Source organism: Culex pipiens, chromosome 3 (assembly GCF_016801865.2).
Source record: "Culex pipiens pallens isolate TS chromosome 3, TS_CPP_V2, whole genome shotgun sequence".
Taxonomy (NCBI): Eukaryota; Metazoa; Arthropoda; class Insecta; order Diptera; family Culicidae; genus Culex; species Culex pipiens.
In genome coordinates, this window is record NC_068939.1 from 85313516 (window position 1) to 85328936 (window position 15421).

Consider the following 15421-nt stretch of genomic DNA (forward strand, 5'->3'; position numbering starts at 1 on the left):
ATTTTAGAGAATTTTAGAGAATTTTAGAGAATTTTAGAGAATTTTAGAGAATTTTAGAGAATTTTAGAGAATTTTAGAGAATTTTAGAGAATTTTAGAGAATTTTAGAGAATTTTAGGGAATTTTAGAGAATTTTAGAGAATTTTAGAGAATTTTAGAGAATTTAAGAGAATTTTAGAGAATTTTAGAGAATTTTAGAGAATTTTAGAGAATTTTAGAGAATTTTAGAGAATTTAAGAGAATTTAAGAGAATTTTAGAGAATTTTAGAGAATTTTGAAAAGAATAAGAGAATTCTAGAGAATTTTTAAGAATTTTGAAGAATTGTACATAATTTCAGAAGTTTCTAGAGAATTTTTGAAATGTTTAGAAATTTTTTAGAGTTTTAGATAATTTTAGAGATATTTGGAAATTTTTTGAGAATTTCTAAGAGTTTTGGAATATTTAACAGAATTTTGGAAAAATTTCTTAAATTTTAGAAAATTGTAGAGAATTTTAAAAAAAAATTAGGGAATTTTAGAAATTTTTGGAATTTTGGACAATTATTTTATTTGAGTCGAGAGACAATAATATTGCAATTTATTTTTGTGTTATCTTTCACAGGCTCGCGACTACAGCGTGAGTTTGGCAAACGCCTTCACAGATCCGACTACTGGCGGAGATTCTGAGGACTTGTTCAATCGGAGGACACTCTGCTCAAGTCGATCCTTGAGGTGTAGGAAGGAATTGGAATCGTGATCGTGACTTTGGCGCCTTTGTTGCCCTCGTGTGGCGCCATATGCTCCAGAGTCACTCGGGCTCCGCCATGAACCTGAGTCCGCACTAAGGCCGTTCCCGAATGCACGAAGAGGAAAAGAGCAACAACCTCCAGGACGAGGAGAACTTCTGATGGTACGCGAATCCGCTCAAGGGACGTGCCAGATCAACCACCTGTGCACGCTGCACCTGTCTCAGCACCTCCATCCGGATCGGCTTGCCGCCGACGTCACCGAGCACGAGAAGGACCTTAAGAATCGTCACCGAAAACATCGCCGTCGCGGTGACGGTTCCGGTCACAAAGACTTTAGCAAGTGCATGGCGTATTTTTTACCAAGCAAAAGCAAAACACAACTGATATAATCAAAATTTCGTATTAAACAACTCACGTAATTGCTCTGATTTGGTTTTGTACTATGAATAAATAAATAAAAAAAATAAACCTCTTCTTCTTCTTATTTCCACCAAAAAAATCGGGAATCAACGGTCAATTCAAAAAGGTAAATATTGTAGTGGCTGCGTGCTGCGTGCTTTTGGCGGGGTAGGCGTTACTGCGTTACGTTTGCGATATCGAAAATCATCGTTTGCGATATTGGAAGCAATGCTTCCTGCTGACGGGTGCAAACCAAGATTTGCGATTTTTAGAGTAAATCGGAAGCAAAGTTTGCGATTCCGCAAACCGGATTTTGTTCCGTGTGGCAAAAAATCATGTAATAAGTTGGAAATATAGAAATATCATCAGGATTTAGTATAATCAATCAGTTTTAAGAGAATGCATGCAAAATATGTCTTTTCTAACAATTTTTCATCAGAATTTGAAAATTAAAATGACTTGTTGTGCTTCGAATCCCGGACACTGTTAAAAGCTGATTCGAAATCCGGACACTTTTGCTTCGAATTCCGGACACTCGATTTTGCTTATGAATCACACAAATTTGGACTGAAATGTTTGTGAATGGCATTCTTTAGGTCTCAAATAAGCTGTTAACATCAAAACAATCGATAGTTTATATAAAAATGGCTAGAATTTAAGAAAATCAAAAACATAAATTTTTGCTTTGCCTTCCCGGTGCTTCGGACGCCTATGAAATATTTCAAGTGAAATGTTTCGCATTTTTGGTAAACATATAATTTTATTTTATTTAATTGTTTTGGCATTAACTACAGCGTTCAAACAAACTTTCAATGAAAGTTGCTGTAAGAATTCATAAAATAACACAGTTTTGACATTCATAATGCGAACTTATATCCAAATAATTGATGAAACAAGTTGAAGTGTCCGGGTTTCGAAGCGTCCGGGAATTCGAATTATGACGTTATATCGGTGCTTCCGCAAAATGTGGCATTCATCATCTCATATTTGTATTCGTTATCATTCATAATCCCGTTGTTCAGATGTTTTGCGGATTTAATATATCTTGTGCGGTATCTTTTTCTTTTCATTTCATTTTCTTGCAGCAAATTCCACCAGAAACCCGGAGATATCGGCTGACAGTGATGGATGTGCTGGTTGATTACATCCGGTACAAGTGTCACCTGCTGGCCGGAGAGCGCAATCCGGCGGTTCTGTTGGCCGAATGCAACCAGCTCGTGAGCAGCTTGTACATCATTTTCGACGGTGACGCCGAGTTTGTCACACTGACGTTGCTCAAGATGGATCCCGTGGCCGGGGGTGGTGCCGTGGCCCTAATGTATCCGGTGTTTGAGCAAATCCTGACAAGACGGCCACCTTCCACTGGACCTGGCCCAGGTCCAAAGGTGGTGGCCACCAGCATCATGGACTACGTGCGACTGTTGCTTTGCTATAAAAAATGGAAGGCGATGGTTCCGGCTCGGCGTGATAAGGAAGCCATCAACGCGTTAGCCATCAAGATACTTCCGGTTCGGTGCCCGCCGGTCCGGACCAAGCAGGACCTGCCGTTCGTGAGGATGCTGCCCCGGTTGAGCAGCACGGCAGCGAAAGGGCACGCCGATGAAACCAGGTGAGATTTGTTGTCTTGGTTAGGATCAGTATTTGAATCAACTTTAAATCATACCCAATCATTAAACATTAAACATTAAACATTAAACATTAAACATTAAACATTAAACATTAAACATTAAACATTAAACATTAAACATTAAACATTAAACATTAAACATTAAACCTTAAACATTAAACATTAAACATTAAACATTAAACATTAAACATTAAACATTAAACATTAAACATTAAACATTAAACATTAAACATTAAACATTAAACATTAAACATTAAACATTAAACATTAAACATTAAACATTAAACATTAAACATTAAACATTAAACATTAAACATTAAACATTAAACATTAAACATTAAACATTAAACATTAAACATTAAACATTAAACATTAAACATTAAACATTAAACATTAAACATTAAACATTAAACATTAAACATTAAACATTAAACATTAAACATTAAACATTAAACATTAAACATTAAACATTAAACATTAAACATTAAACATTAAACATTAAACATTAAACATTAAACATTAAACATTAAACATTAAACATTAAACATTAAACATTAAACATTAAACATTAAACATTAAACATTAAACATTAAACATTAAACATTAAACATTAAACATTAAACATTAAACATTAAACATTAAACATTAAACATTAAACATTAAATATTAAACATTAAACATTAAACATTAAACATTAAACATTAAACATTAAACATTAAACATTAAACATTAAACATTAAACATTAAACATTAAACATTAAACATTAAACATTAAACATTAAACATTAAACATTAAACATTAAACATTAAACATTAAACATTAAACATTAAACATTAAACATTAAACATTAAACATTAAACATTAAACATTAAACATTAAACATTAAACATTATACATTAAACATTAAACATTAAACATTAAACATTAAACATTAAACATTAAACATTAAACATTAAACATTAAACATTAAACATTAAACATTAAACATTAAACATTAAACATTAAACATTAAACATTAAACATTAAACATTAAACATTAAACATTAAACATTAAACATTAAACATTAAACATTAAACATTAAACATTAAACATTAAACATTAAACATTAAACATTAAACATTAAACATTAAACATTAAACATTAAACATTAAACATTAAACATTAAACATTAAACATTAAACATTAAACATTAAACATTAAACATTAAACATTAAACATTAAACATTAAACATTAAACATTAAACATTAAACATTAAACATTAAACATTAAACATTAAACATTAAACATTAAACATTAAACATTAAACATTAAACATTAAACATTAAACATTAAACATTAAACATTAAACATTAAACATTAAACATTAAACATTAAACATTAAACATTAAACATTAAACATTAAACATTAAACATTAAACATTAAACATTAAACATTAAACATTAAACATTAAACATTAAACATTAAACATACAGGGGGACCATCTAAAAATGCATTTCTGAGCTTTTATAGCTACTGCATAAAATTTGCAATTTGAATGCAATGTGATTGATGATAACGAAATTTGTTGTAGCATTGTGGTTCTTATTTGCTAGCAATTTCGAGGAGAGAACTAATCACAAGACGTTCACCGTAACACTTTCCATATTCAAAAGAAGAAATGTCTGTGACGTGCACAAGATTTATGGCAAGAATCTGGTTTCATTCATAAAACCATAATGTCCCAGCTCTCTCTCTTTCTCGATTCACTATTCTGGATGGTATTCATTTTTTTTTCATCTGGTTAACAACCATTAGTAAATGTCACCTACACAAAATATACATCCATTAGTGGAATCTGATGGTGACGATGATGACGATGGTCATGGTTGTGGTCTAAACAAAAATCCATCAGCCAAACGGTCAAATACAGACTGATGAATACATCAGGAACTTGAAAAAAAGTGAGCTTATGCATTCCTGGTGCATCGTGTTTGTGCAAGTTCATGCTGAATGACGATACTGTTGTAAATATTTACGATTTTTGTGGAATCCATCGTGATGGGAATCTGGGAAATGTTTATCCGAAAAGCTTTAGAAAAATACTGTCCACATTCTTGCGTTGATAAATAGCTTCTCCCTGAAACATCTTACATTTTATTAAATTCCTGCCAAACTACTTCGAACCCAGCTGCAAACACCATTTATCGAGTATTTTTTCCAACCTTTCTTGTCCACTACCAAAACAGATTTCTGCTGGCGAAGGATTTGATGGAAATCGAGCAACTTTGCGCCATCTTCTTCCGTGAATACGAGAAAAGGTTTCAGCTTCAGCAACCGCAACCAAAACTGGTAAGTCATTCTTGGATTGGATAGTGTGAGATACTTGAGGTATAATAAATTTCAAGCAAAAACTTTTTCAATCTTTTATAGAAGTTGTAATGAAAACCGCAAATACACACACATTTTCAGCAGGGATTTTTATGGATAAAAGTTTAAATGATTAATCCAAATCAATTTAAAAAAAAATATAAAATACGTAAGGTTCATGAACCAAATGCAATCACCGATGTGGTGTGCCAAACACTCATTTTTTGGTGGCTTTTCCAACGCAAATGCCCCCAATTGAGCAGGTTCGTGGTGCCTGTTGCGGGCCAGAAATGTCGGATGACGGTGGTAATGACTTCATCCACCCGAATGGGTGCACGGCCCGGAATTTCTGGTATGCGGTTCGCTGAACAGTTCAGACGCGGAAATTCACAAGTGGTTGACAATGTGCGATGAACTCAATCGAGCTGACAATAATCGATGAGATGTGTGGCGAGCGATGATACTTCAGTCAAATTTAATGTTTAATTTAAACATTACTAACCAATAAGAAGGTAGACAAATTAATCAAACAATCGTTTGAATAGTTGTACCAAAAGAAGTAATCGCGTTCACTACGTGTACAATTCATTTTCTACGTAGTATTTAAAAGAAAAATAAAGTTTTCAGACCCCATCGAATTTTTAAAGTAACTTAAAAGCTGACGACCTTCATGGAGAAATTGTACATAGAAAAATTTTATATTTTGTGGCATAATATTCAATTACATAGAAGTTCAGAAAATTGAATTTAATATGCGAACTCGGAAACGTTCTCATGGCGTCGAGTGGTTCGCTGAATTATTAAACTGGTTACTCATTATTTCGCAGCGCCATCAATACCCGAGCAGGGGTAAATAACACGGGAATACCAAATTTTGGTATTACTTGGGCAAATAACAGCGACCAAAATGTGCCCTTGGTTGCCCAGTAATAGATGGTAAAATACCATGAAATCATACCAAAAGCTTGTACGTGGAAGGGCACAACAATACCATACCATGTTATTCCAAAGGTAAAATAATACCACAAAATAAAATCATTTCAATACCAAGTTGAGGTCTTCTGGATTTTTGAACATTGCTTGAATACCAAAACTTGGTATTGTCATGGTTTTAATTTAAGGTATTCCCGCGCCCTTGGAAAATCATATTTTGGTATTCCTGTGGTCTTCCACAAACATGATATTGGTTTGATTTCATGGTTTTTTACCATCTATTACTGGGCAACCAAGAGCACATTTTGGTCGCTGGTATTTGCACAAGTAATTCCAAAATTTGGTATTTTCATACCATTTTTAGTGCAGCAGTTGCAGTTAGTGAAAAAAACGTAAATGATCCTTATGCAACAACCAAATCTACTCACCTGATGATTCCATGTTGTTTTTAGTGATATTCTTCACCACACCGAATGCATTTGTCATTGATGAACGGCTGTACTTGAAGTTCTTGAAGCTTCTGAAAAATAACAAGATTGAAAAATAAGTGTTATTAAAATGAAACTGGATTGAAATTCACCAAAATTCAATAATCTGTTGATTGACTCGTTCTTCAAAGTATTTGGTTATCCCAACTTAGAAAAATTTCAACGTTTTTGAAAAAATATTAGTGGGTATATCACAAAAAAAACTTAAATCAGCTTTAACATTTTTGGGTTTCAAGTCATTTTAGCGCAAAATTAATTATCTCGTCAAAAATTTAAAAATAATCCATAGTTTCAGAGAAAATTGATGAAACCTTTCAATACCAAAATAATACCAAAATGTGGCATCCTGACTTAGAAATTTTTCCACAATGTCAAGTCATTTCTGTAGGGGGTATATCAAAAATGTTTAAAATCAAGTTTGAAATTTCCGGTTTTCAATGAAAGCATTCGCTTTGAGACCTCGTTTTAGCGCAAAATAAATTATTTTGTCAAAATTGGTCAAAATTTTCCCATAGTTTCAGAGGAAATTGATAAAACACCTTAATACCAAAATAATACCATAATGTGCCATCCTGACTTAGAAAATTTTCCACAATTTTAAGTCATTTCTGTAAGGGGTATATCAAAAATGTTTAAAATCAAGTTTGAAATTTCCGGTTTTCAATGAAAGCATTCGCTTTGAGACATCATTTTAGCGCAAAATAAATTATTTTGTCAAAATTGGTCAAAATTTTCCCATAGTTTCAGAGGAATTCGGTAAAACACTTTAATACCAAAATAATACCAAAATGTGGTGTTCGACCATTGACAAATTCTGCAATTTTGCAATATCAAAACAATACCTTAAATTGGTATGATACCACATTTTGCTCTTGCATAATCCTTAAGACAAATTTTTAAGGGTCCAGGAATACCAAAATTTGGTATTGATACCAGAGAAAGGTATTATTACGCATTTCCCTTGTTATTTACCCATGCTCGGGTATGGTAAGGTCGGAAATTTTCGAACCTTCACCGCATGATAGCGACTGATTCGACTCGCTGTCGATGTTATCATTTCTACCAATTAGTGATATTCCAGCGATGCTACCTGTACCAACTGACTCGTTCAAGCGTTGTCAAAATTAGTTGATGGATGTGATTACATCACATCCTAATCCTTATTTGTGCACTGGCGAAATGATATGGTTTTGCATTTTGCTGATAAGTTGAAATAATTTTAATCTGTATCAAATTCAGTTCTAATAATTTTGTTTTACAATTTCAGATTGTTTTACATTTCAGATAAATTTGACATTTCCTCATTTTTTGGTTTGTTTTGATGGATACTTTGTCTAAAGAAAATTTGTACAACTATTATAACAACAACCAACAAAAAATCTGCGCAGACTCAACTCGAGGGAAAGCATGAACTTTGAGGTCGTCGGAAAAACGTACACTTTGAATATTTCAAAAAAGGTCAATTTTCCGTCAACTCACACGAAATCGGAAAAGGTTGCCTCCTCTAGAACCACTTCTATTTGTGAAGATTCGATAAAAAAGCGTGTATTTCAACACAGAAAAAAAATGATGGTAATATTCATCAGGAAATGGTGACAGATTTTGTGGCAAAATAATGATTAATTTTACCCCAGAAAATGATGAATTTTCATCAGTTTTTGATGAATGTTCATCAAGTTTACATTTTTACACATTTTTATGTAATATTACTCAAAAAAGAGGTAATATTCAACCTCCCAAATTTTCAACATTCCAAAATTCATCTTTTTTTCTGTGAATGATTTGCAGTCTGAAATGGTGATGGTTTGAAAGTTTGGTGTCAAAAAGACTTTGATGTAAAATTGGACGCCCGATTTGATGGCGTACTCAGAATTCTGAAAAAAATCTAATTTTCATCGAAAAAAATACAAAAAAAAACTTACAGAAATTCTCCCATTTTTCGTCAATTAACGGGATATTTTAAAGCACATGTCATCAATTGGGTAATTTAGTGTACTTTTCTTATCTGCAACAACCCAGAAGAGTCATTTTTTTTATTTAGAACGTATTTTTTCATTTTGAAATTTGAAATGTTATATACAAAGTGGTAGAACAAACAATAACAAACATTTTAGTATATAAGCATAAGAGGGTTGCTTGTAATCATTGCTATTTAACATCGTTCTACCACCAGTGTCTTGCGAACCTTCGAGGTGAACGGACACTAGAGCTGCGGTTGTTTTTACTACCTAAGCTCAGAGTTATTTCAAACAAAATTCACAATCTTTTTTAAAGACTACCTCACAGGGCTGTGGAGTCGGAGTCGGAGCCGGGGACCTGGAGTCGGAGTCGTCAAAACTCGAACAGCTGGAGTCGGAGTCGGAGCCGGAGTAGGCTAAATTTTATGAGCTGGAGTCGGAGTCGGAGTCGGAGCCGAAGATTTCTGATAACCCGGAGTCGGAGTCGGAGCTGGAGTTATCTTAAATTCAACAAAAAATTTGTTTTTTTTTTAGTGGTCAGTAGGTATTTCCTATATAACAGCTCAATTTACAAAACAACTTATATTTTTAATTGATTTATCAGATGCCATTATGTATTTGAAGCTTTTTATTGTGATTGAAAAGCTCTAATTGTGTTATTACATTATAATCACTAAATGATAATCTCTTACCCAAGTATGTAGTATCATAATTCAACAAAAAAAAATAAAAAAATATTGGTTGTGTAGTCAGACTATATTTATGTGCCCTTTCAATTCAAATTTGACAAAATTTCATCCAGTTATTTCTGAAAAAAAAGTACACACAAAGTCATCTTTTACCCCGCTAGCGAATGTCTTAGAGGTTTTAAGTTAAATCATTTTTTAGGAAAAAATTACGAGGTACATTAAAAGATTATAAATAGTAATCGGGAACGTGGTGTAGGGGTAAGCGTGATAGCCTCTCACCCAGTCGGCCTGGGTTCAATCCCAGAAGGTCCCGGTGGCAAATTTTGAGACGAGATTTGTCTGATCACGCCTTCCGTCGGACGGGAAGTAAATGTTGGCCCCGGACTAACCTAAAAAAGGTTAGGTCGTTAGCTCAGTCCAGGTGTAGGAGTCGTCTCCCTGGGTCCTCTCCTGGTGGAGTCGCTGGTAGGCAGTTGGACTAACAATCCAAAGGTCGTCAGTTCGAATCCCGGGGTGGATGGAAGCTAAGGTGTAAAAAGAGGTTTGCAATTGCCTCAACAATCAAGCCTTCGGATACCTAGTTTCGAGTAGGAATCTCGCAATCGAGAATGCCAAGGCAATGCTGTAGAGCGAATAATTTGATTTTTTTTTTTTTTTTGAAATAGTAATCACTGTTTTTGCAGATCGAAAAAGAGTCACTGACAGTTTAACTTTTGTAACAAATAATCAACGATAATAACAATCTCTTACTTGGAACTCAACATGCGCATTTTGTTTATAGCTGAGTACAAGAAAATCAAAGTGTTGCATTTAAAATAATTTAAACTAACAAAAAATGTGAAAAGTAGTTGCAACAAATTTGAAACAATCATTGATTGTTGATGTTGATTTTAGGTAAACTATTTTGATATCGTTGCAAATTATCGTTGAACAAATCTCAAGAATTCAGCACAAAATTGAACTTATAAAAAAATGTATAGAACAAAATATAGGATTTGAATTTATTTTTCAAATATTATAAATAAAACGTTTCTTAATCCACCATTAGGTGGTTGGTGCCTTCCTCATATTTACAAAGTTATAAGGGTCATTCCATCTGAAGCGGAACAGCATTTGAAAATTACCCTCTCCGATCCTGCTCAAATTTGGCAGAGCTGTTGATACTATCAAAGCATGCAAGAATCCCGAATTTCATCCAAATCGGACCACCCCCTCCATTTTTGTACCTCCCCAAAAAATTGACTTTTTGGCGATTTTTGACCAAACCTCCTAGTTTCAAACGGCGATAGCTCAGGAACCACAAATCTCAGAAGGTCGGTCTTAGACTCAATTTTGAAGGAAATTGGACGTAGAATCCATTTCCGTGATCAAAATTTTGATTAATTTATTTTTTCTACCTGTATTGCGCAATTGAAAACTTTAAACGGCCGTATCTCAAAACACCCCAACTTATTTTTTTGATTTGACCTCACCATCGTGTTTTCCGGCCAATTTTACATAAGAATCACTTATCGACAGAAATGAATATGTTTCGTTCCAGAGATATCGAATTTTAAAGTTTTGTGTTTTCTAGATTACCTACATCAGCTTCATTCGCCGCATCTGCTAGAAGCACACAGGCGAGCTGATCAATAACTGCTACTTGGTCATTTATTGAAATAATATTTCATCATAAATAATCTTTATCAAATTGGGCAAAAAATAACTGTATAACACTGTAGGAATCTGGAGTTTAATCGCGAATGTGTATCTGCTCAAAAAAAATAATGAAGTGAATTTCTGTGCTAACCCATAGGATAGATTAATAACGACACACAGTTAAGGGCAGAATTGGAATCCGACGAAGCGAGCAGGAAAATGAAATCTTGTTAGTAACACTGAACAATAAGTGCACGATACATTATTGAGTAAAACATATGAAAAAAAATGTTTATACGTTGTACTCTAGTGGAGTATGAAAAGGATTTCTGGATACCTTCCAGAAATCCTTTTCATACTCCACCAAAAATTTAAGAAAATAACAAAGTTTGATCTGCTGCAATGTGGCTAATTCCCCAAATTTAGTTGCGATGATTTTGACACCGTCCGAACTACAGTTTTTTTTTTCTTCTTTAATTCTTAGATTCTTGGAACACAATACGGCTGCTGTCCTCACGTATAAGGATTTTTTTTAATTAAATGTACCTTGACCAAAATCATCATTCAATCAAATGGAGCTGGCTCACAATATAAAAATTGATTTAATATGATCAATCTTTTAAACCATAAATCAGATTTGCGAAATTATGGCAAAGTGTCAATAATAAACTATAATAATAATAATAATAATAATAATAATAATAATAATAATAAAGCAGGTTTTGGGGTTTTGCTGAATGGCACTATTTTGCTACCGCCCATGACAAAGGCCCTAGTCATGGCCTCGAAGGTACTCTAAAACGGTTAGCAACACGAAAAAAACGGTGCATTCAAAATAACCCAATAAATATTCCTTTCACAAAAATAGATTGATCAAGGTAGGGGAACAGCATCTAATTTCAGCGTTCCTCTAATGTTGCCTTAGCTTATTAAAAGCGTTTTCAACTGAAATCGAGTGATAAATAGCTCAATGAGAAGTGAACAAGCAAGTTTCTATCAAAAGTTTTGCAAATTTTGTTGTTCAAATAGTGAAAATGAGCAAATTGGATGAAACTAGGAGCGAGGACTTAACCTGGCAAACATACGAGAATTTCCCCTATTAGCCATTTGAATAAATATTTGCGTAAAATTATAAAAATATAAATTAAATTAATCATCTCCCAGAACACCAGGTAGCAGTTATTGATCAGCTCGCCTGTGTGCTTCTAGCAGATGCGGCGAATGAAGCTGATGTAGGTAATCTAGAAAACACAAAAATTTAAAATTCGATATCTCTGGAACGAAACATATTCATTTCTGTCGATAAGTGATTCTTATGTAAAATTGGCCGGGGAACACGATGGTGAGGTCAAATCAAAAAAATAAGTTGGGGTGTTTTGAGATACGGCCGTTTAAAGTTTTCAATTGCGCAATACAGGTAGAAAAAATAAATTAATCAAAATTTTGATCACGGAAATGGATTCTACGTCCAATTTCCTTCAAAATTGAGTCTAAGACCGACCTTCTGAGATTTGTGGTTCCTGAGCTATCGCCGTTTGAAACTAGGAGGTTTGGTCAAAAATCGCCAAAAAGTCAATTTTTTGGGGAGGTACAAAAATGGAGGGGGTGGTCCGATTTGGATGAAATTCGGGATTCTTCAATGTTTTGATAGTATCAACAGCTCTGCCAAATTTGAGCAGGATCGGAGAGGGTAATTTTCAAATTTGCACTTTTTCGTGCACAGTTGAGATGGAATGACCCATAATGAAAATAAGTTAATGAAAAAAATATATATACCTGATACAGACTTTTCCGAAAACCTGCAGACTTTCATTCGAAGCAATGTGGCAACCGGGCGTTTCGCATCTGGCGCGACTCTCGCACGTAAACAAAAAGACCCGGCCTTTTTGAGGTTATGCAAAAAATCACCCTTTTTTGTAGATACAAATATCTTTTTCTTAGCATAACTTTTTAAATACATTACTAAACAGAATAAATTTTAATAGGGTCTTATGGGACCCCAAAACGAATCGAATGAGGCTGACCCGGCCAAAATCGGTTCAGCCAGTTCTGAGAAAATCGTGTGGAAAAAAAATCATGTCTACACACATCCCCACAGACATTTGTTCAGAATTTGATTCTGAGTCGATAGGTATACGTGAAGGTATATCTAGGAGTCGTATTTAAGAAGTTCAATTTTCGAGTGATTTTATAGCCTTGCCTCAGTGAGGTGAGGAAGGCAAAAAACAAAGGAATCAAAATATTATCAACTGGTACGAATTTTTTCATACTGTATGTCTTACGCCAATATGACGGAATGTGATAATCATTGCTAATCAATGTACCTTAAAAAAATAAATATTTGTGACCTAGAAAATATTTTACATGTGGATATTTGTTTTATATTATAATTTAAGTTTTTTCATATATTTTGATGGAGGCGCAAGATCATCCATAAAGCTTCGTTTTAGGTGAAGATTCACGAAGTATCGTGCACCTCCTTTTTAAAGTATATAAAATTTTAAAATTAAAATAAATTAAAAATTTCCAGGTTAAAATATTTTCCATGTCACAGATATTTGAAAAGGACATCTTAAGCGTCCTTTCCACGAAGAAATTGTTTAGATACATTGATTTGCAATAATAATCTCCTTCAGCCATGGCGTGATGTCCATGTACGTCTTAAAAAAAAAACAAAAAAAAACTTCGTTTAAAATTGTCATTTAAAAAATAAGATGCCTGTCACTGTGCTTCTTACAAATGTCAGCTTGAAAGTGAGCAAATTGAATTTTAATGTTCAATAGATCATTAAGGCCAGATTTCTTTTAGTTATTCATTCAAAAATAACAATTTAATATTTAAATTTATTAGCTTTGAAAAAAATATTTTCAAATTTGAGGTTAAGCAAGTAAATCCAAATTTACTTACAAAACTGTTCTTCTCAAAATGCCTCTAAAACTGAAGATATTTTTTGATTTCTGTTTCCATAACGTATAGAGCTTGGAACCTAGAAACTTTTTTCCGTTAATTTACTTTACTTTAATTTTACTTAACTTATTTTTCTTGAGAAAAACATGACGCTTAGAGAGTATTAAAATAATCCTACTTATCAATGTTTTGAAAATAATTAACTAATAATAGTTAACTAACTTTTGAAACATTTAAAAACATGTGGAGTCGGAGTCGGAGTCGGAGTCGGAGCCAACCATTTGTTGAAAGCTGGAGTCGGAGTCGGAGTCGGCTAGAGTTGGTAGGCTGGAGTCGGAGCCAACCATTTGTTCAAAGCCGGAGCCGGAGTCGGAGTCGGAGTCAGCTAATCTGAGAAAGCCGGAGTCGGAGTCGGAGTCGGAGTCGTTTGAAATATGACCCGACTCCGCAGCCCTGCTACCTGTGTTATTTTCAAAAATTCTAAACAGTCTTTTCAAGACTAACCCCACCTGAAATTTTGTTGTATTTTACAAACGAAGCCATCTTTTTAAGAGAACTTTGCTTGCAAAATGCGCCAAAAACAAAGGTAAACGCAAATCTTCTGAAGATTTGGTCGTTACGTCGGTGAGTCGTTTGAACGCTAAATCGGCTAACGGAAACAGAAAAAGAAAACAGCCTCTTCGTCACGAGATATTTAAAAGAGGGGTCGGGGCAACTGCTGTGTGAGTTGGCGAAGAATGACCCATGTTATTATGATGTAAAATATGTAAAAAAATCACATAAACCTATAGATTATCAATAAACTTTAAAATGCAAAATAGATACGAAAGAGGCTGTGTACATCTTTAAAATTTCTTCATAAAGCGAATATTTTGAAAAACAATACATCAATATAAGCATGGTGATGCTCATATATTCATTTTTAAGTTTATATTGAAAAACATTCAACAGGGAATATCCATAAACCACGTGGACACTTTTTTGGAAGTCTTTGTTAACTTTTGGTTATATAAAAAGAACTTCTTTGATGCTAAATAAACAAAATGAAATCAAAAATCATGTTCGAGGCAAAATGTTTAAATTTTTGCCAACCACTACAAAGCTCCTCCGGCAGGCGCTCGTCAATGTCCATCAATGCGCAATTATTTCCGGAACAGCATCGGTGAAAACCTATCAACTCCATCATCAGAGACCACATTTCACCGTCGGGCCGTAACCGCGTGTCATGATGTTTTCTTGTGCAGTCCAGCCATCGCTGAGCAAGAACTCGGTGAAAGGATTCAATTTTTCCCACTAACCTCCTGCATTTTTCTTTATTGCCCTCTGCTGGGTAAAATAAATTCCATCCGTGCAAAACTGAAACGCCATACAGCTGTCTTGCCCGGGGATGCTCTTTGTTGGGGTAGGTTAGGGTGAATGTACGTAATTGTGATCTAATGCTGATGTGGGTAAAAATATAGTTTAAAGGCTGTTATAGGTTGTTCAACCCTAAAAATATGTGTGTGTATTTGCGAAAACGAATTTCCGGTAAGCGGGAAATCGTAAAAAAAAACCAAGAACCACATTTAATGCTTGCTCAAATAATGGTGATGGAATCAATAAAACTCTAGTAAATGCAATCAAATCAAATACTTTTTCCTCCTCCCCCTTAGCAGGTTCGGGGCGAGCGTTGCATCGCGAAGTGAGAACAAAACGCAGGTCATCC

At 34.0% G+C, this 15421-nt stretch overlaps 1 protein-coding gene across 4 annotated transcripts in view; it reads left to right on the forward strand.

Moving 5' to 3' along the window:
* The window catches only part of LOC120418663 (uncharacterized), an 87873-nt gene that overhangs the window by 51588 nt on the left and 20864 nt on the right, over window positions 1-15421 (forward strand). For all 4 annotated transcript variants that reach the window (XM_052709845.1, XM_039581111.2, XM_052709846.1 and 1 more), the window contains exons 4-5: window positions 2212-2735; window positions 4983-5085. In XM_052709845.1, the coding sequence (XP_052565805.1) occupies window positions 2212-2735; window positions 4983-5085 (627 nt within the window). The remainder of the gene's footprint in view (window positions 1-2211; window positions 2736-4982; window positions 5086-15421) is intronic.